Below are 21,033 nucleotides of genomic sequence, written 5' to 3'. Positions count from 1 at the left end.
AGGGCAGGGCAACACCTGAGTCTCCCCAGAAGCCTCTGGAGCTGCTCCTGACTCCCTCAAAACACAGATTATTCCCTGATTTTGGCAGCTGTAGGGAGCTGGATTTTGTGGTGCTCACACCAGGAGTCAGAAAACGGTTCTGAGGCTGCAAATCTCATTTCAGCTCCCTAAAAAAAAAAAAAAAGGAGCAGTTCTGGGTTTTAGGCTGTGTCTTGCCCTGGTGGATCCTTTGTCCTTGGTGCCACCCTGAGGGCTGCTGGCAGGGGACAGATCTGCCAGGTGGGAGCTGCACAGCACCCTGGGCTCAGTCACCCTCTGCTGGAAATTCTGGGGTTTTTTTTTTTAGTGAAATGGGGTTTTTCTCACAACGTTTTTGTGTCAGCTGTGGAGGGAAGTGTTTCCCATGGCAGTGTGTGGAGGAGCTGTCCTGGAAGTTATCCCCACAGTGCCCTCTAGGCTGATGTTTCTCAAGAAAAAGGCAACGGAAAATGTTACTTCAGCTCCACTTGCATGCTGGGGTGGTTGTTTTTTTGTATTTTTTTCATTTTTTTTTTAATATTTTTCTAAAGAAGAGTCATTCCCCATTTGGTTGAGCTATTTCTGGAAAAGCTGGAGGGGCCTGGGCTGGGCTGGGGAAGCTCTTGCAATTCCTGCCCTGGCTGTTTTCAGACTTCTCAGAAAAGAAAGAAGAAAAAAAAAATAAAAAATAAAAGGCTTGATTTGAAAACCACACAGGTGAAGAGCCTGCATTGCAAAGCAGAGACTTCAAACCTCAGCACTCAACTTGCAGAGCACTTCCAGGAATGGGAAAATCCTCTCCTGGCAGGAGGGAGGAGGAGGAGGTGCTGGCAGGAGGCTGCTTGGCTGAGCCCTTTGCTCTGGGTTGGTTTTTTTTTTTTTCTTTTCTTTTTGTTTTTGTCTACACTAATTATTTTCTTTCAACCTGAGGCTGGAGAAACCCCCCCCTCGGAGGGAATTCTTTTGTTTTCTTGTTGCACCAGTATTATTTCATTACTTTTTGAAACAACAAAGCCCTGAACCTCCCCCTTGCCAGCTCCCAGCTTTTAATTCCACCCCGCAGCCAGCGGGGCGGTTGGGCTGCAGTCCTGTTCTCTGCTCCTCATTTTTGGGGGGATTGGAGCTGGTTTGGGGTTTCTTTGGGGTTTTTTTTTGTTTTTGAAGGGTTTCCCCCTCCTGCCCGTGCTGTGAAATCTCTTGTGAAATACCCAGTGAGGTTTTTTTTCCTTGCAGACCTGGAGCTGTCTCGTGATGTTGTTGGTCTTGTCCAGTGCCTTCGCCTGATCGGAGAATCCATTTCCATGGAAATGGCTCTCAGCATGGAAATGGCTTGTTCCCGCCTCCAGCCTCCAGAAAAGGCTGCAGAGCAGATCCTGGAGGACTTGATAGCTAATGACACGTAAGGAGATGGTTTTCCAGAAGGAAAGAGATGGTTTTGCAGAGAGAAGGAGGTGGTTTGTTGGGTTTTTTTTCCCCCCCGGGGGGCTGAGCAGATGGCTCTGCTGGGCATCCAAAGCTCTTCTTGGGGTGTTTGGGCTCTGCCTGTGTCACTGGAGGCTTTTCCAGGTCCTCTCAGACAGGGGACGTGGGCCTTGGTGTTTTTTGCCTTCAGAGCTCCTGTTGTTGTCACCTGAAAAGAAGTTTCCCAGGTGAGGTGGAGAGCAGAAGTCCAAATGCCTCTCTGGTGGTTGCAGTGGGGAAAAAACAAGTGCCTGCAGACAGCAGGCTGAGGGCAGAGCCTTGGTCAAGCCATGTGCTCACCTCCTGAGATCATTCCCTGTGGAATGCCAACAATCTGAGCAGCATTTCCTGGTAGCCTGGGGGGGAAGTGGCAGGAACAGCCCGGGATTCCCATCGGGAGCATCCAGGCTGATCAGACAGATTCCTGGGGAGGGGAGCATCAATCCAGGAGGAAACCTCTTGCTGCTGATTATTCATTATGATGATTAGAGCTGGGTTTTTTTCCCCCCCCCGGCAGGGAAAACGTGCTGGAGGATATCCACAGCAAACTGCAGGAGATCAGGAACCCCATCCATGCCATGGGGGTGCTCATCAGGGAGATGGACTATGAGACTGACACCGACATGGAGAGAGGTGAAAGCTCCACAGCAGAGCCCTCAGGGCTGGAAAAGCAGCAGCTGCTGGGCTGAGTTTTCCTGTTGGGCTGGTTCCTCCCTCTCACTGGGGTGGTTTTTATCTTCCAGCTCCTCATCTCAGCCTGCACCTCAGCCTGCCCCAGCTGTATGGCAGTGGGACAGCAGTCAGTGTGCTTTGTCTGGGGGTTTGTAAGGTTGCCACCCTTCGGTTCCTCATCTGTCGGGACCTGCTGATCCTCCAGCAGCTGCTGCTGAGGCTGGGAGACCCTGTGAGTACAACCTGCAGCCTCCTGCTCCTCTTCTGGAACTTGGGCTTCTGCTGGTGCCAGGCCCAGAGCTCTGCCTCGTCCCCCAAAACACTAGAGGCTGATTTGAAACTGGCCCTGGACTCATTTGAACTAGCCCTGGACTCGTTTAAACTAGCCCCAGACCCATTTGTACTAGCCCCAGACCCATTTGTACTAGCCCCAGCCTCATTTGAACTAGCCCTGGACTCGTTTGAACTAGCCCCAGCCTCATTTGAACTAGCCCCAGCCTCATTTGAACTAGCCCCAGCCTCATTTGAACTAGCCCCAGCCTCATTTGAACTAGCCCTGGACTCATTTGAACTAGCCCTGGACTCATTTGAACTAGCCCCAGCCTCATTTGAACTAGCCCCAGCCTCATTTGAACTAGCCCCAGCCTCATTTGAACTAGCCCCAGGCCCAGACTCAACCTTATTCTCTCCTCCAGCCCCTTTATTCAGCCCAAGCAAAGCACCCTGACTCCTTCTTTCTACCCTGAGGCAGCCAGAAAGCAGGAAGCAGACTTCTGGCAGGAGGAGGGAAGAATTCCCAGCCTCCTGCCTGAGCAGGGGGTTCTGCCACCCATCCCCACCCCTCCCAGGGTGCAAACAGCCAGGGATCCTGGGCTGGCTCCATCCTGGTGGCCCTGTGGTCACCTGACAGGTGGTGCTGGTGGCTTGGGGCACAGAACATGGTCCCAGGCAAAGGGTGTGGGTGTTAAAATCAATATTTTTTTATTTGAAAACGTCACTGCAGAGGTTTCTTGCTTGAAAAGAGATCCCATTCTCCCTGGGTAAGGTGACCTTGGGGACTTTGAAAGCCTGGTGGCTCAGTGTCCTTCTGGAGCCCAAGCCAAGCTGCTGCTGGCTTGCTGGGGAGCTGCTGCTTTGCCACCTCCTGTCCTTCCCAAGGGGTGGCTTTTCCTCCTCTGTCACCTGCCCACTCCTTTCTGGCCTGGAGCAGGCAGGGCTGTTGGGTTTTGGAGATGTGAAACCAGAGTTTCCCTCTGGGTGATGTCACTGCAGCAGCACAAAGCACCTTTTTTTCCTGCTGTCCCTGGCACCAGCAGGTTTGTGCTGGCTGGAGAAGCCCCTGGGCCTCTCAGCTCACCTTTGGGCTGAGGCTGGAGTTCAGGGCTGGGATCTTCTGGTGCCTCCTGCTCCCCTGGGTGGGCTCAGGGAGCTGAGGGGTGGGAGCTGAGCCCCATCCATCCCTCACTGCTCAGCCCTGGGGCTCAGCAGCCTCTGCTTTCCTCACAGGTGGCTCTGGGAGGGGGGCAGCTCTTCCAGTCCCAGCAGCAGGACCTGCTGCACAGAACCTCCCCCTTGCTGCTCTCCTACTTCCTGATCCGCTGGGCCAGCCAGTGCCTCGCCTCTGATGTCCCCATGGACACCCTGTAAGTCCCCACAATCCCCACCCCTCTCCCTCCTGGCCTCTTTCCTCCTAAAGCCACCTGAAAAGGCCCTTCCTGGCCCCAAAACCTGGCAGGAGCAGCACTCCAGGGCTCCAGCTGTGCTGGGCAGGGTGGGGGTTTTGTTTGCTTCTCCCCTTTTTGGGGCTGGCTCTGCCCTGTGCTAATTCTGCCTCCCTGCTCTGGGTGCTGTTGCTTTTTTCAGCTGGTGGAGTCCTGGGAGTTGAAGAATCAGCACAATTAAAGCAGGAGGAGTTTTGTTGCTCTTTTCACTGATGGCTTTTTGGGTTTTTTTGTTTTTTTTTTTTTTTGCTTCTGCAGGGAATCCAACCTGCAGCATCTCTCTGTGCTGGAGCTGGCAGACACCACTGCTCTGACACCCCACAGACTGGGTAAGGTGCCCACAGCTCCTGCTGGCTCCTTTAAACCTTGGGTGTCCTTCTCACCTGAGGGAAATGGGAGCTGATGGAGTCACAGAATCATTCAGCTGGGGCAAGACCTCTGAGATCATCAACCCAGCACCCCCCATGTCCCTCATCCCCACATCCCCAGGGCTCTGAAACCCCTCCAGGGATGATGGGGACTCCAGCCCTGCCCTGGGCAGTCTGGGCCAGGCCCTGACAACCCTTTCCAGGGAGAAATTCTTCCCCAGCTCCAACCTAAACCTCCCCTGGTGCAACCTGAGGCTGTTTTCCCCTTGTCCTGGGGAGCAGAGTCCAACCCCCCCTGGCTCCAGCCTCCTCTCAGGCAGCTGCAGAATGAGAAGTTCTCCCCTCAGCCTCCTCAGCTCCAGGCTGAGCACTCCCAGGTCCCTCAGCTGCTCCTCACAAGTTTTTCAGACCTTCTCTTTGTGCTCCAGCCCCTTCTCCCTGTGCTCCAGACCCTTCTCCTTGTGCTCCAGACCCTTCTCCTTGTGCTCCAGACCCTTCTCCCTGTCCTCCAGACCCTTCTCCCTGTCCTCCAGACCCTTCTCCCTGTTCTCCAGACCCTTCTCCCTGTGCACCAGCCCCTTCTCCTTGTGCTCCAGACCCTTCTCCCTGTGCTCCAGACCCTTCTCCCTGTGCCCCAGACCCTCCCCCTCCTCTGGACATGCTGCAGCACATGGTCTCCAGCACTCTCTCCACTTTCTGTGGATGCATTTGTCAGTCTGTCCACCAAAAAAACCTGTCAGTGTCCACCTGGCAAGCAGACATGGATCTTCCCCTCAGCCTGAGGAGGATGGGGAAGTCTTGCTCAGCCAAGCAGTGTTGATTCTGCCCCTGGTGGTATCAGTGAGGGAATTTAGAAATTATTTCCCCAAATGCACTTCTGCTCCTGGCATTTTGCAGCTCAGACCTGAGTCTTCATGTGTGAAAAGTTTTGCTGCAAAGTTTTGCTGTGTCGGGGGGTAAAATCCTACCAGGGGGAGGATATGAAGCAACTTAATTAGGAAGATGACTGTAAGGCAGCTTAATTAGGAGGATGTGTAGCTCGAGGGAGGAAAACACACAGGTAAGAGCCTGAGGGGCACTCCCAGGCTGGGACACCTCTGAGGGAGCTGAGAAAATCAGTGACCAAGAGGCAGCAAGCTCTGCAAGGCAAGCTGCCAGCTTCAGAGTCCTGATTGTCCTCAAAATGAGGGGCTGGGCTTTTGGGGGGGTCAGGGGGGTGGGAAGATTGCCTTCCCTGATGTAAATGTCAGGCCCTGAAAGGGAAATTCAAACCATCCTTTGTCTGCAGCCCTGCCGTGGGTTCCTTCTTGGCCCACTCCTGAGGAAAGTCCTCTTTGGCCCACTCTGCTTCAGGGGAAAAATCTGTGGAATTTGGGAGGATAGAGAGGAGGAGGCAGCTTGGGGAGAGGCACTGGGAACAGAGAGCTCAGGGGGAGGTGTTTGATCCCAGAGCAGGCCTGGAGAAGGGAGCCCAACCCCCTTCTGGTGTGTGTGTTCTAATTGGGTTGTGGTTAATGAACACTGCAGCATGTGGCTCTTTGATCTCCTGCTGCTCCCTCTGACCTGAGCAGACAGCAAGAGAAATCCCAAACCAACAGCCTGGGAGGGATTGAACCTTGGTTTCTGCTCTGATTTCACCCCTGGGGTTTGGCTGATGGGAGCTGCTGCTGCCCCCCTGCTCAGGGTTCTCTTTACCTTCTCTTTTTTTATTTTTTTTTTTTTGTAGTATCTGGCCCTCAAACAATTGTGGAGCTTTTCTTTCAAGAGGTGGCCAGGAAACACATCATCTCCAGACTCTTCCTGCAACCAAATGCTTCCCTGGCTGAAACAAGTCTGAACTGGCCCCATCTCTTCACTGCCATCATCACTGACTTTCTGCCTCTCCTGTATCCTTGCCTGCAACCCCTCTGCCAGGTGCTCAGGGCACTGCCAGAACCCTGCTGTGGATCACATCCCAGGCCTTTCCCTCTGTGGGAGGAGGGCTGGGGCTAGCAGAAGACTCAGGGTGGTAGCCTGGGGGCTAAAAGTTGCCCATCCCCACCACCCAGCCTCCTGAAGCTCCAAACTCCATGTTTTCCACCCCCAAATTTCCAAGTGAAGGCTGGGGGGGGGGGGAGGATGGGATTTGTGGGTATTTTTAAGCTTTCAGGGAATCCATCCCACTCAGGTGCCCAGTAAAGGATTTGAGGGTTTGACTTTGAGCCCCACTGAGCTTTTAACAACTTGGCTGGGGGGGGATTTGGAAGGGTCAGGAGCTTGGGGCAAGTGGTGGATTAGGGCCTGATGGTTTGTGTTCTAATAGGGATAAAGCTCATTACAAAATAATGAGCAGTGGAAAGAGCAGTTTAAGCTTTGCTCCTTGCCCCTCACAAACTGAACCCCAGAGGCACTCTCAGGCTGATTTTCCCAGCTCTCCAGATGGGATTGTCCCCTTTTTTTCCTTGACCTCCTCTCAGGTGGCCCAGCAATCCTGGCTTCCTCTTCCCAGAGTGCCTGATGGGGAGCTGCCAGTACACCCAGCTCCAGGTGAGTGCTTCCCAGTGGCTCTTTCCCTCTCTGCAGGAGGAAAAGAGTTCAAAATCTCTCCTGTAACCATCTCAACAAATTGTAAGGCAGCAAATTACCTTCCCCCTGCATCCCTCTCTTTCCCTGCTGGGTCCATCTCTGCTCACAGAACTTCTTCCTGAAGAGAAAATGCTGCAGAGAGTTTGGCAGGGAATGATTTCAGGTGATTTCTGTGCTGTCTCTGTCATCAGTCAGGACTGAAAGCCAGGTGGAAGCTCTCAGGGTTGTGATGTGCCCCTTTCCTGGAGGAGTTTGGCCTCCCAGGGGCTGCCTGACAGCCAGGAACTTTTTTTTGGAGGTGGTTGAATTCTCCCAGTGAGTTTGTGAGCTGCTGGATGGAGCCTTTCCTGGGCTGGGGGTGCAGAGGGCAGTTTTCAGCCCAGCAGCACAAGAGAGGGCTCTCCTCCTTCCCAACCATTCTTATTAAGGAAAAGATGATTAGATAAAAGCACCACAAGGCTGCTCCTCCACCAGGCTCCTCAGGGGGTTGGGTTTTGCAGCTGCTGCTGCTCCACTTCCCAGCTGCAGCCTCGTGACACCTTCCAGTCCCCCACACAGGGCTGCCAGGAGTGAGATGGGTTTGGTTGGTTGTTTTTTTTTTTTTTCCTTCTGTGCTGAAGCAAAACCTTTTATTCTCACAAACCCTTTCACCAGGAGGGGCTGAATTTCTTCCTTTTTGTCTTCATTTTTTAGAAGCAGAAGAATGTCCAATCCCTTGAGCTGCTGAGCCAGAAAATGCTTTGCTGGGTTCTGCCTCCTGGCATTTCTTGGTGCAGTGGCTGTGAATTTCCCCCCCCATCCCTTTCTCCTCACTTGTGTCCCACCTCCAGGAGATCTGAGAGGCTTTTATCTCCCCGGGAGAGAGCTCTTCTTCCTCCTCCTCCTCCTCCTCCCTGCTCCCTCCTGTCACCATCACAAAGATTTGGAATTAAATGCATTGACCTCGGGGGGTTAACACCAGATTTCCTGTGAGGGTGGGGATGACCCAAATTGAGGTGGGAGATGCAGGAGGCACCTGTGAGTAAAGGATGGGCCTGGAGAAGCCCTAAGAAACCAGAGCACTGGGCTGGGACAAGGGCCAAAGCTCTCCTTGGTGTTTATTCTGTGTGACAGGCTGTTCACCAAGCCTGGGGGAAGGATTTGTCTCTTGGAGCTGGCTAATCCCAGCCCTGGATCCAGGCTCAGAGGAGGCCACGTGGCTTTTGGAGCTGTGGCTGGGGTAGGTGAGGCACCTGCCAAGCTTCAGGTTGGGTGCTGAGACCTTGGTGTTGCCTCCTGGGCTTGGCTGCTCCTCCTCCATCCCTGCCTGCTCCCAGGGGGACATCCCTGCTGGGCTTTGGGGATGCTGGGTGCTGTTCCTGAGGTGCTTCCTGGAGACATTGGAGCAGAGCTCTGCCCAGGAGCAGCTGGGGGTGTTGATCCTGGAGCAGAGGAGGCTGAGGGGAGAACTTCTGGCTCTCTGAGAGAAGGTTGGAGCCAGGGGGGCAGCATCTCTGCTCCCAAAGAACAAGAGGACAAGAGGAAATGGCCCCAAGTTGTGCCAGGGGAGGTTTGGGTTGGAGATGAGGAAGAATTTCTTCACTGAAAGAGTGGTCAGGCATTAGAACAATCAGCCCAGGGCAGGGATGGAGTCACCATGCCTGGAGGGGTTCAGAAACCACGTTGCTGTGGCACTTGGGGGGTGGTTTGGTGGCCATGGTGGTGTTGGGGGGGATGACCTTAGGGTCTTGTCCAACCTCAAGGATTCCAGGATTCCATTCAAAGCAAGTTCCCAGAGAGGTGTCAGGGATGTCTCCCCTCCCCGAGGGGACTCTGGGGGATAAAAGAGTGGGATTTCTGTGAGCTCTGCAGCTGAAGGTGCCACCAAAATCGTGGTGTTGGAGGCCTCACCCATCCCTGCTCCTGGGTGCCCGAAGGTCACGGCGAGCCCCGACCTGGGTGAAAATTCCTGAATTTTCCTCCTCCAGGAATACATCCGCCTGCTGCAGCCCTGGTGCCACGTGAACATGGGGTCCTGCCACTTCCTGATGGGTCGCTGTCACCTTGTCATGGGGGAGGGACACAAGGTGAGGGGCTCCTCTCCTGCTCCAAGGTCTCCTCCAGGATTTGGGATGCCGGAGTTGGGTCGGGCAGTGCCCTCCTCTTCCCTGCTCCGTGTCAGTGCCCCAAGGGACACTCAGGAGCTGCTTCCTGCTCCACTTCCAGGCTCTGGATTGTTTCTGCCAAGCTGCCTCAGAGGTGGGAAGAGAAGAGTTCTTGGACAGGCTGATCCAACCCGAGGAGGGGGAGGTGGTCTCCTCCCCACGCCTGCAGTACTACAACAAGGTAGGGCTGAGGAGCTGAGGCCTTCCAGGGGGAGCTCCCTCTTGGTTTCCAGATTTTGGGGAAGCCACAGTGGGAAAAAAGACTTTTTTTGTGTGTTGTTTTGTTGTTTTGGTTTTTTTTTTTTTTTTTTTGAGGAGGTGAAGCCCTCCCTGTTGTCTGTTTACTCTCTCTGGAGGGTGGTGGTGAGGTGAAAGCTTGGGACTTTCCAGCTCTGAGTTTCCTACCAGGAGAGGACTTGGGTATCCAGCAGAAACAGGTGGGGTGAGATCCAGAAGCCCAACGTGTCTGGGCTGGATGTAGCTGCTGCTCCAGGGGAAGGTTCTGAAGCTTTGAGGCAAATTCAAATGGATGTCTTGAAATTGAGATGGGATCTTTCTGTTTTGCATAACACCCTAACTCAGCCAGGCTGCCAGCTGGGACCCAGGCTCCTTGGGAAAGGGTTCCCTGGTGTTAAAACCCATAAAATGTGAGGGGTTTCAGGTGCCCTTAGAGAAGGAGGGTCTCTAACAGAACCACGTGCCTGCCTGGGGACAGAATCTGGTCAGGGGGGTTTGTGGTAACCACCAGTGCTAAAATGGGTCAGGAAACTCAAGGTGTGGAGCTGAATCCTCCAGAAGAACCACAGCCTGGACTGGTGCTGGGCTTTGACTCAGTTCTCTTACCAATTTTTTTCCTTTTTCAATGGCAAAAATCTTCTGACTGCTCTCAGGGGTCAGCAGGGGCAGGAGCAGCTCTTCAAATCAAACCAAAAAACCCCAAAACCCCCTCCCCCAAGCCAACTCCTCCTGTGGTGCTGCTGCAGCTGACCCTGGGCTGTTGTCTCCTCCAGGTTCTGCGTTTGCTGGACATGGTGGGGCTGCCTGAGCTGGTGATCCAGCTGGCCACCTTGGCCATCATGGAGTCTGTGGATGACTGGAGGAGCCAGGTACTTCTTCTCCATCAAAATATTCCTTCAGGGAGCTTCTGTGGGTGTTTTTTTTTTAGCCACGGGACTGAACCCACTCTGGTTTCTGCTTTTGGGGTGGTTTCAGGCTACTCTGAGGACTTGCATCTTCAAACATCACTTGGATTTGGGACACAACAGTGAAGCATATGTTGCCTTAACCCAGAACCCAGATCCCAGCAGGTAGGTGACACTCCCACACCTTGATGCTCACTTCTCTCAGGTCCCTGAACCAATTTTTTTGCCTCAAATTGAAGGGGAGATTTGGTGCCTCAGGGCAGGAGGTGGCTGCTGTGCTCAGCCTGTGTCAAGGTGCCTTTAAAAAAGAATTCTTCAGTTTTTGGAGGAACAGCTGGAGTCGAGACTGTCCCAAAGGAGGAAACTGAGGGTGGAGGGAAAGCTGATTGAGGACAGAGACCAAAAAAATGAAGATGCTGTGTTGGAAAGCTTTAGGAGTGCAGTCAAAAAGAAAAGGGTCAAATTTTCAATACAGAATTTTGATAAAAGAATTTTAATGGGGAAAAAAAAAAAAAAAAAAGAGTTGAATTTTCAGCTTGAGTGCCCTCTGGGATGTGAAAGAGTGGTGAGGAAGTGGCCTCAGGCTGCACCAGGGGAGGTTTGGATTGGAGACTGGGAACAACTTCTCCCTGGAAAGGGTCATCAGGGGTGGAGCCCCCATCCCTGGAGGGGTTGGGAGGACTCAGAGCTGTGGTGCTGAGGGCTGTGGGGTGGTGGTGGCCTCGGCAGGGCTGGGGGAAGGGCTGGGCTGGACTAAAAGGACTTTTCCAACCTAAAGAGTTCTGTGAGTGTGAACTGGGCAGGGGAAGCTTCACCCCAGCAGAGGAGGATGTGATGAGCAGGACTGGCTGGGTTAGACCTTGAGAGGAGAGGCAGGAGTGGATTTGATTTGAATCTGAAATAAATCTTGCCAAGCAGAGCTGGCAGGGAGAGGGAGGGGGCAGACTGAGACCTTTGCAGAACGTTTCTGCTGCCCGGGTTCTTTCCAGGAGAAACGGGAAGGGATTTCTTGCTTCTAAGGCAGGAAAAAATTTAAAAAATAAATGACTGGAGCTCCCCAGGAAGCAGAGAGGGGTTTGCTGCTGCTCCTCAGGCAGGATTCCATCTCTCTCCCTGCAGGCAGCTGGACTGTCTACGCCAGCTAGTGGTGGTTCTCTGCGAGCGCTCCCAGCTCCAGGACCTGGTGGAGTTCCCTTACGTCAACCTGGATAACGAGGTACAGCCCTAACCGGGTCATCAGGGGGGAGGGCTCCAGGGATTCCAGGGATTCTCCACCCACGGGGACCTTCTCCTTGCCCCCCCACAGGTGGTGGGGATCATCGAGTCTCACGCTCGAGCCGTGGACCTGATGTCCCACAACTACTACGAGCTGCTCTATGCCTTCCACATCTACCGCCACAACTACCGCAAGGGTGAGGCCCCTGGGAGCAGGGCTGCTCCTCCTGGCCCTGCCACACAACCACTGAGCCACCCGGGCTGGAAAGGGCCTCTGGGATCACCAAATCCAACCCTTGATCCACTCCCCCCGTGGTTCCCAGCCCATGGCACTGAGTGCCACATCCAGGCTCTTTTGAAACATCTCCAGGGATGGAGAATCCACCCCTTCCCTGGGCAGCCCATTCCAATGGCTGAGCACCCTCTCCAGAAAGAAATTCTTTCTCATGTCCAACCTAAACCTCCCCTGGCACAACTTGAGACCTCTTGTGCCCTCTTGTCTTGCTGAGAGTTGCCTGGGAAAAGAGCCCAACCCCCCCCTGGCTCCAACCTCCTTTCAGGGAGTTGGAGAGAGTGATTTCCCTTCCTCCCCAGGGAAAATTGTGGGAGACAGAATCCCAGAATTATCCAGCTTGGAAATGACCTCTGAGAGCATCAACTCCAACCTTTAATCCACAACCACCCCAGAGCACTCAGTGCCACCTTCAGCCCCTTCTTAAAAACCTCCAGGGATGGAGAATCCACCCCTTCCCTGGGCAGCCCATTCCAAGGTCTGATCACCCTCTCTGCAAAGAATTCTTTCCTAATATCCAACCCAAACCTCCCCTGGCAGAGCTGAAGCTCTGCCAGGGGAGGTTTGGGTTGGATATTAGGAAAAAATTCTTTAGTCCATGCCCTCTTGTCCCACTGATATCTGCCCAACCCCCCCTGGCTCCAACCTCCTTTCAGGGAGTTGGAGAGAGTGATGAGGTCTCCCCTGAGCCTCCTCTTCTCCAGCCTCAACACCCCCAGCTCCCTCAGCCCTTCCTCACAGGACTTGTGCTGGATCCCTTCACAGCCTCCTTGCTCTTCTCTGGACCTGCTCCAGCACCTCAAGCTCCTTCCTGAACCTTGGTGGACTCCATCCTGGGGTGGGAGTGTGCCTGTGGAAAGGCTCTGCAGAGGAGCAGGAGAGGCTGGATCAGTGGGACAAGGACAATTGGATGAGGTTCAGCCAGGTCAGGTCCTGCACTTTGGTCACAACAACCCCAGGCAATGCTTCAGGCTTTGGGCAGGGGTGGCTGGAAAACTCCTCAGCAGGAAAGGGCTGGAGGGTGCTGGTGGACAGCCAGGTGGCCAAGAAAGCCACCAGCATCCTGGCTTTTATCAGAAATAAGTGTGGCCAGCAAGAGAAGTGATTTTGTAGGACTCTGCACTGGTGAGGTTGGAGCTCAAGTGGTGTGTGTTCAGTTCTGGGCCCCTCACTACAAGAAGGTCACTGAGGTGCTGGGACATTTCCAGAGGAGAGCAACCAAGCTGGTGAGGGGCCTGGAGAATAATTGGTGTGAGGAAGGGCTGAGGGAGCTGGGCATGGTTAGTTTGGAGGAGGCTGAGGGGAAACCTCCTCGAGGTGGTAGGGACGTGGGTGTTGGGCTCTTCCCCCCAGTGCCCAGCAATAGGACAGGAGGAAAGTGGTTCAAGCTCTGCCAGGGAAGGTTCAGGTTGGATATTAGAATAAATTTCTTCCCAAAAGGAGTGATTAAACACTGGGACAGGCTGCCCAGGGAGGTGGTGGAGGCAGCATCCCTGGAGATGCTCAGAAGATGGAGAGAGGAGGTGCTGCAGGGGGGGTTCAGTGCCTGGGGGCGGTGTGGTCGGATTTTGATGATTTTTGAGCTCTTTCCCGACCTTTCTGATCCAACCCTGATGATTCCACCATTCTGTGCTGGGCCTGGGTGATCTCAGAGGTGCTTTCCTAACGTGACTGTTGTGTGATTGCTTTTTCCTTCCAGCTGGGACAGTGATGTTTGAGTATGGGATGAGGCTGGGCAGGGAGGTGCGGACGCTGCGCGGGCTCCAGAAGCAGGGGAATTGTTTCCTGGCTGCCATCAACTGCTTACGTCTCATCCGCCCCGAGTATGCCTGGATAGTGCAGCCAGCTCCAGGGGCTGTGGTAGGAAACCTTCACCTCAGCTCCCACCTCAGCTGCTGACCCGGGGGGGATCCAGTTTCCAGCTGGATATTCGGGAAGGAGCTTCCTGAAATCCTTCGGGAGGGGTTGGGCTTCTTCATCCCCTGCTCTCAGCACCCCCTCATCCCACCCCTCAGTCCTCTGCAGCACCCTTGGGTGGTTGGGGCTTTGGGGAGGATGCTGGGGTCTGTATGTGGGAATAAATCTCCTTTTGGGGGGTTTATTATTTGTGTAAAGGAGTTCAGACTCCTCCTGGGGGAGGCTGAAGCAGTTAAGAGGAGAATCACTGGGAGGTGGTTTGGTGGTGGTGGTTGGAGCCCCAGCAGCTCGTGCTGTGCCCTGTTTCTGGTGGCCAGAGACAAGCAGAGCCTGAACTGCCAAGGCCTTGTGTGGCTTTTCTCTTTCATATTGGAAACCAGGTGGGGATAAACCCTCTTTTTTTTTTTTTTCTGCTTTTTCCTGCCAGTATGAACGTCCTGGAGCATCCCCCAAGAGAAGCCACGATGGGGAGTGCACAGCTGTTCCAAGTGAGTGCCCAGCCCTGGTTGTTTTTTTTTTTTTGCATTTCCCCAACTTCTGCTCTGCCCTTGGAGCTCTGTTTGTCTCCTGTGAACTGGGGGACAGCTCAGGGCAGCTCTCACCTCCATCAGGTCAATAATTTGGGGTGATTTATGGCTCAGAGCAACTCTCACCTCCATCAGATCAATAATTTGGGGTGATTTGTGGCTCAGGATGGCTTTCACTTCCATCAGATCAATAATTTGGGGGGATTTATGGCTCAGAGCAACTCTCACCTCCATCAGATCAATAATTTGGGGTGATTTATGGCTCAGGACAGCTTTCACCTCCATCAGATCAATAATTTGGAGGGATTTATGGCTCAGGACAGCTTTCACTTCCATCAAATAAATAATTTAGGGGGGATTTATGTCTCAGAGCAACTTCTACCTCCATCAGATCAATAATTTGGGGGGGGGATTTAGCCACAGAGCCTGGCAGGCAGAGCAGCAGCTGTTACCCACCAGAAAATAACATCTCAACTAAAGGAGGAATCAAGGTTTGGATCCAGGAGTTTGGATCCAGTTCAAGGCAGCAAGGACAGGGCAGCAAATCCCACCCTTTCCTGGGGTTTAACTCCTCTTACCATAAGCAGAGAGGTGTAAACATTTTCCCTAGTGCCTGAGGAGCCTTTTTCTTTAAATCCCCTGAGTCCTTTGCCTCTGCTTCTCCCAGCAACTCGACAGATTGAGATCTTGGAGCTGGAAGATCTGGAGAGGGAAAGTGTCCTGGCCCGGATCCGCCTGACCCTGGTGCAGCACGATCTCTCCACAGCAGCTGTGGCAGGTAAGAGGAACCTGGGGCTCCCAACCTTTTACTTCCCACCTCTTACTTCCCCCCAGGCTTTTTTTTGGCTCCTTAAGAACATTTTCAGTCGTAGCTCAGAGGAGGAATCAGCAGTTTTGCTCTGAAGCCAGAGGCAGGAGCTGGCAGGAGCCCTTCCCTTCCCCTCTCCCCAGCATTTCAGTGTTGCCACCAGTGTCAGCAGCCTGGGAGAGGCACAGCAGGAGAAACAATCTGAAGGTTTTCACAGGTTTTTGTGGTTTCTTGAACTCTGCGTGGGGCTGGGTTTGTGACTTGAGACAAAACAAGCACCTTTTTGGCTTGCTGGAAGCTGCCTCAGGTGAAAAGGAATTAGAAAGCCCTAGGAAAAAAACAACCAAACCATGATTAAATTCTTGTGCTGGACAATCCTGCTTGTCAAAAGTTGTTCCTTGCTGCTGAGGAGCAGAGGGCTGGGATTCTCCCCCCCTGACCTGCTCTCTGGGATGAATTATGCAGCACAGACATGGTTTTCCTCTTGAAGCAGCAGCAGGAGGTGACTTCCCAGTGAGGGACTGCAGGGAACTGGGCTGAGCAGCTGCTTTGGAGGCAAAACTGGAGGTGCAGGGAGCTGAGTGCCACCATTTCACCTCCCCTCCTGCCTCCTCCTGTCCTGGGTGGCTGCTGCTTTCCACAGTCCCTCCAGGGACTGCTCCAGAATCCTTCTGGGTGGGAAAGAGCTTGGAGATCCTGGAGTCCAACCAGGACCCCAACTCTGCTGAGCCCACCACTCCCCCTGTCCCTCAGCCCAACATCTCCAGGGATTTTCGACACCTCCAGGAATGGATGGGGATCCAACCAGCTCCCTGGGCAGCTGGGCCAGTGTTTAATGACCCTTTGGATGAAGAATTCACTTCTTGTATCCAACCTGGGCCCATTTCCCATCACTTGGTCCTTGGGAGCAGGGACCACCCCCCCCTGGCTCCAACCTCCCCAAATCCAACCAGGACCCCAACTCTGCTGAGCCCACCACTCCCCCTGTCCCTCAGCCCCACATCTCCAGGGATTTTCCACACCTCCAGGGATGGATGGGGATCCAACCAGCTCCCTGGGCAGCTGGGCCAGTGCTTAACCACCCTTTTGGGGAAGGAATTGTTCCTAATATCCAATCTAAACCTTCTCTGGGCAACTTCAGGACATTTCTTCTTGTCCCATCACTTGTTCCTTGGGAGCAGAGCCCAACCCCCTGGCTCCAACCTCCTGCAATGAGCAGGCAGGTGATGAATGAGGATGAGGAAGGAGCAGGTCATGCTGGTGATGATGGAAGTGGGAAGTTTAGTGCAAAGCTTACAGGTTGGCACCAAGCTGGTTCTCCTCCCTGCAGGGAACTCCACCCCTGAGGAAACTCTTGCTCTCCTGATCCGCGCCGGCCTCTTCGACACCGCTGTCACCCTCTGCCAGACCTTCAAGCTGTCCTTGACACCCATCTTTGAGGGACTCACCTTCAAGTAGGTTCCAAGCTGCTGCTTTCCCTGCTTTGGGAGGCTGGAGGAATGTGGGAGGTGAGTGGCTCAGGAGCCAGCTCTGCCCTCACCCGACTCCTCAGCTCCTGCCCGATGGTTCTGAGGTGGGACCTAACTCCTCACACCTAAAAAAGGGGAAACTGGGGAGCAGGGGGTGGAGGGAAAGGTTTCTCCCTGGCTTCAGGGGAGAGGTGGCCTCTGGCAAGTGCAGGTGATGCCAATCCAGGCACAGCCATTATCTGGAGGCCTTTGTGGTGAGGTGGCTCCTGCTGGTGGCCCTGGAGCTGCTCCCAGAGTTGTGGGTGGTCTTGGTACCCTCATCCCTCATCTCCAGCCTTCCAGAGGATGCCTGGTGCCTGCTCAGGAGCTCAGCTGAGCCCTGTTCCTCTGGTTGGATGCACAGAGGGACATCTCTTGCCCAAACTCAGACCCTAAAGCTCACATCTGAGTCCTTGTCGATTCCTTTCTCTTGGAGCAAGCTCAGAAATTGCCTTTTTCCTGCCAAGCCAGCAAATTTCTGGCTGTTTCTTAGGCAAAGCCATACTGGGGAGGGGGGGCAGAGCAGGAGGAGGCTCCCAGGGCACCCACCTTTGTTCTGCATCCACTTTAGGTGCATCAAGCTGCAGCTGGGAGGGGAGGCAGCACAGGCAGAGGCTTGGGACTGGCTGGCAGCAAACCAGCTCTCAGCACTGGTCACCACCAAGGAGTCCAGGTAGGTCCTGGGCCATGGGGGGACAAGAACAGAACTGTTCCTGGTGAGATGGGATCATTCCTGGAGCCTTGCAGGAATCCTGAGGGTCACAGGTTGACTTAAAAAGAAAAAAAACCCGAGAGTGGAGGAGACCCCTGTGGGTGTCCCTGCTGTCCCCACGTTCTGCTGTTCTGGTTTTAGCCCAGGAGGCTGTTTGAACACCCAAGTGCTGCTCACTGCCTCCTCTGGAGGAGAGAGTGGGGAAAATAAAGGTGGTGGAGACTCCTGGGGCTGGGACAGGAACAATTCCATGCTAGAAATCAAATGTGATAGGAGCAGAATGTCCACCAGCCCTCACCCCCAGGCATGCCAGGACCTGGATAACAACCCCCTTGGCCTCTTGCTTTGCTCTCTCCCAGCTTCTTCTCATCCTCCAAACCCCAAATTTCAATCCCAAACCTATTCCAGCTCCTCAGAAGGAAACTGAGCTCAATGCCAGGAGGGCTGAGGCCACACCTTGAAACCCAGGCAAGGGGACAAGGTCCCCCTGGAGCATTCCCTGGTGACAGGGACCCCGTGGCCCAGCTTCCCAGGGTGGGAATCCTTGCTTTGCAGTGCCACGGATGAAGCTTGGAGGCTGCTCTCATCCTACTTGGAATGTTACCCATCCCAGAACAGCCTCCACCATCGCTGTGTCATCAACAAGCTCCTGGCCCATGGGATCCCTCTGCCCAACTGGCTCATCAACAGCTACAAGGTCAGCTCATCCCTTGCCTGGGCCCCAAAAACCATCTCCAAGCTGTCCCCCAGCTCCTCTTTGGGTGGCCACCTCCTCCTGACAACAAATCCCTTTAGGTTGGATGGTGGGAATAATTTCCTGGCTGGAAGGAAGAGTGGTCAGGGATTGGAATGGGCTGTCCAGGAGTCACCAGGGCTGGAGGGGTCAGAAAAGGTGTAGAGGTGACATTTGGGGACATGGTGGTGTTGGCTTGGGGGTTGGACTCAGTTCTGTTTAATATCTTTATTGATGATTTAGATGAGGGGATTGAGTCCATCAGCAGCAAATTCACAGGTGACACCAAGCTGGGGGGATGTGGATCAGCTGGAAGGCAGGAGGGCTCTGCAGAGGGACCTGGAGAGACTGGAGAGTTGGGCTGATCCCAAGGGGATGAGGTTCAACACAACAACCCCATGGGGAGCTCCAGGCTGGGCACAGAGGGGCAGAAAGGGAGCTGGGAGTCTGGATTGCCAGGAAGCTGAAGAGGAGGCAGCAGTGTGCCCAGGTGGCCAAGAAGGCCAATGGCATCCTGGCCTGGCTCAGGAACAGCGTGGCCAGCAGGTCCAGGGAAGGGATTCTGCCCCTGTGCTCAGCCCTGGGGAGGCCACAGCTTGAGTCCTGTGTCCAGTTCTGGGCCCCTCAGCTCAGGAAGGAGATTGAGGTGCTGGAGCAGGTCCAGAGAAGAGCAAGGAGGCTGGGAAGGGATCCAGCAGAATTCCTGTGAGGAAGGGCTGAGGGAGCTGGGGGTGTTGAGGCTGGAGAAGAGGAGGCTCAGGGGAGACCTCATCACTCTCTACAACTCCCTGAAAGGAGGTTGGAGCCAGGGGGGGTTGGGCAGATATCAGTGGGACAAGAGGGCATGGACTAAAGAATTTTTTCCTAATATCCAACCCAAACCTCCCCTGGCAGAGCTTCAGCTCTGCCAGGGGAGGTTTGGGTTGGATATTAGGAAAGAATTCTTTGCAGAGAGGGTGCTCAGACCTTGGAATGGGCTGCCCAGGGAAGGGGTGGATTCTCCATCCCTGGAGATATTTCAAAAGAGCCTGGATGTGGCACTCAGTGCCATGGGCTGGGAACCACGGGGGGAGTGGAGCAAGGGTTGGACTTGATGAGCTCTGAGGTCCCTTCCAACCCATCCCATTCCATGATTCTATGGTTCTATGGAATCATTAAGGATGGAAAAAACCCTCAAGTCCAACCAGAACCCAACTTGATTGATGATCCTAGAGGTCTTATCCAACTTTAATGATTCCAAGCTTCACCCTTCCAGCTCCAGCAACATCTTGGGTCACTGTGGTGGGAAGAGCTGGAGCATGGAGCCCATTCCAGAGGCTCAGGGAGGGCTCTTCCCAGCACTGTGGCTCAGGACAGGATCTCCTCAGCGTGCTGGTGGCTCCTGGCCATGGTCCCCAGGTGATTTTTCCCCCTCTTTGCCTGCAGAAGGTGGATGCTGCTGAGCTGCTGAGGCTCTACTTGAATTATGACCTTCTGGAGGAGGCTGTGGAGCTGGTCCTGGAATATGTGGATGCAGTGCTGGGCAAAGGGCACCAGTATTTTGGAATTGAGGTGGGTGTGAGGACCCTTCCTGGGGGCAGATCCCACTGCTTGGGTTTGTGCCCCCATCCTTTGGTGCTTCCAGGAGGAAGAGTGTGGGGTAAAGCCTCTCCCAGAGAGGAGAGGATCTCAGAGTGGGTGTTGGGGTGTCACGGGTGGGAGCTTTTCCTCTCGGGGAGGAATTTTGACACCAGGAATGTCCTTTCCCTTCCAGTTCCCCCTCTCAGCCACAGCCCCCATGGTCTGGTTGCCCTACACAGCCATCGATCAGCTCCTCCAGGCCCTCCAGGAGAGCTCCACCAACCCACACAACCTCCTGGTACGTCCCCCACACCCCCCCAGGAGCACCCAGGGGTGACATTTGGGTGGCTGGGGGGTGGGAGTGGGAGAACCCTTCCCCTCTGACCCCTGCTCTGGCCCTGTCCCAGCTCTCCCAGCAGCTCCAGCAGAAGATGGAGGATTACCAGCACAAGGTCAGCGTGGCCACCCGGGACCGGCTCTACCGCCGCACTTAGGGACAGCCCCGTCCCTCCCTGTCCCTCCCTGTCCCCCCCTGCTGGGTGCTGGCTCCGGGTGACACCCCCAGGAGCCACCACCGGGTGTCCCCCCTGTGCCGCTGGTGCTCTTTTTACTGTTTTTTTTCTTTCTTTTTTCGGTTATTTTTTTGTCTGTAAGGACCCAGCTGGGGGAGGCGGGTGGGGGGTGAGCCTCGGGGTGTCACCTCGCTGGCCCTGTGTGTGTCCCCCACCCCCAGGGGTGACACTGGGGGGGTGACTGGCACCAGGGTGGGTCCCCTCGCTCTCCTCCTGTGCCAGAGGCAGCAGCTAAGGGTGGTTTTTTGGTTTTTTTTTTATTTATTCGTGGTGCTTTTGGATAAAAATGGAATAAACCCACAGTGTTGGTATGGGGCTCCCTGGGGGGCTGGGGGATCCCTGAGGGCTCCCTGGGGGGTTCTGTGGGGCTGGGGGCTCCCTGGGGGGCTGGGGCTGTAGGGCAGCAGCGTTGGAGCTGCTGGAGGGGGGGACACGGGTGTCCCCAAAGGGTCACTCTATAGGGCAGGAGAGGGTCAGAGGGAGGGGCTGTAGGGCAGGGTGGGGGCTACGGGGTAGAGAGGGGCTGGAGGGGGGTTATAGGGCAGGGGAAAGGGGGCTATAGGATAGAGGGGGGCTAGGGGGGAGCCACAGGGGGCGGTATAGAGTGGGGGGGCTCTAGGGCAGTGCTGTAGGGGGCTATAGGGCAGGGGGTCTATGGGGCAGTGCTGGGGGAGGGGTCTATACGGGTGGGGGGTCTATAGGGCAGGGGGGGCTATGGGATGGTGCTGGGGGTGGGGGTTATACGGGGGGGGTCTATAGGGCGGTGCTCTGGGGGGGGCTATAGGGCAGTGCTGGGGGAGGGGGGGTCTATGGGGCAGTGCTCTGGGGGGGCTATGGGCCAGGGGGTCTATGGGGCAGTGCTGGGGGGGGGGGTCTATAGGGCAGGGGGTCTATGGGGCAGTGCTGGGGGAGGGGGGGTCTATGGGGCGATGGTCTGGGGGGGTTATGGGGCGGTGCTGGGGGAGGGGGTTATACGGGGGGGGGTCTATAGGGCGGTGCTGGGGGTGGGGGTTATACGGGGGGGGGTCTATAGGGCGGTGCTCTGGGGGTCTCCGGGTCCGCAGCCCCCGTGGGAATCTCTGACCGCGCCGCGTTGGC

At 54.9% G+C, this 21,033-nt stretch overlaps 1 protein-coding gene across 2 annotated transcripts in view; it reads left to right on the top strand.

The window, feature by feature from the left end:
* NUP160 (nucleoporin 160) overlaps positions 1–20,237 on the top strand; it is a 29,918-nt gene extending 9,681 nt beyond the window's left edge. For both annotated transcript variants that reach the window (XM_071762340.1, XM_071762342.1), the window contains 22 exons: positions 1,252–1,417; positions 1,997–2,112; positions 2,223–2,383; positions 3,658–3,794; positions 4,131–4,201; positions 5,967–6,126; positions 6,697–6,766; positions 8,773–8,871; positions 9,011–9,130; positions 9,960–10,055; positions 10,162–10,256; positions 11,211–11,307; positions 11,398–11,503; positions 13,298–13,458; positions 13,943–14,003; positions 14,710–14,820; positions 16,181–16,304; positions 16,930–17,031; positions 17,626–17,767; positions 19,229–19,354; positions 19,557–19,661; positions 19,771–20,237. In XM_071762340.1, coding sequence (XP_071618441.1) covers positions 1,252–1,417; positions 1,997–2,112; positions 2,223–2,383; positions 3,658–3,794; positions 4,131–4,201; positions 5,967–6,126; positions 6,697–6,766; positions 8,773–8,871; positions 9,011–9,130; positions 9,960–10,055; positions 10,162–10,256; positions 11,211–11,307; positions 11,398–11,503; positions 13,298–13,458; positions 13,943–14,003; positions 14,710–14,820; positions 16,181–16,304; positions 16,930–17,031; positions 17,626–17,767; positions 19,229–19,354; positions 19,557–19,661; positions 19,771–19,857 — 2,513 coding nt within the window. In that variant the 3' untranslated portion in view covers positions 19,858–20,237. The remainder of the gene's footprint in view (positions 1–1,251; positions 1,418–1,996; positions 2,113–2,222; positions 2,384–3,657; positions 3,795–4,130; positions 4,202–5,966; positions 6,127–6,696; positions 6,767–8,772; positions 8,872–9,010; positions 9,131–9,959; positions 10,056–10,161; positions 10,257–11,210; positions 11,308–11,397; positions 11,504–13,297; positions 13,459–13,942; positions 14,004–14,709; positions 14,821–16,180; positions 16,305–16,929; positions 17,032–17,625; positions 17,768–19,228; positions 19,355–19,556; positions 19,662–19,770) is intronic.
* The last annotated feature ends 796 nt before the right edge of the window (positions 20,238–21,033 follow it).

This window comes from Heliangelus exortis, chromosome 18 (genome assembly GCF_036169615.1).
Source record: "Heliangelus exortis chromosome 18, bHelExo1.hap1, whole genome shotgun sequence".
In the NCBI taxonomy this organism is placed as follows: Eukaryota; Metazoa; Chordata; class Aves; order Apodiformes; family Trochilidae; genus Heliangelus; species Heliangelus exortis.
This window is presented reverse-complemented; position numbering and strand designations above follow the sequence as displayed.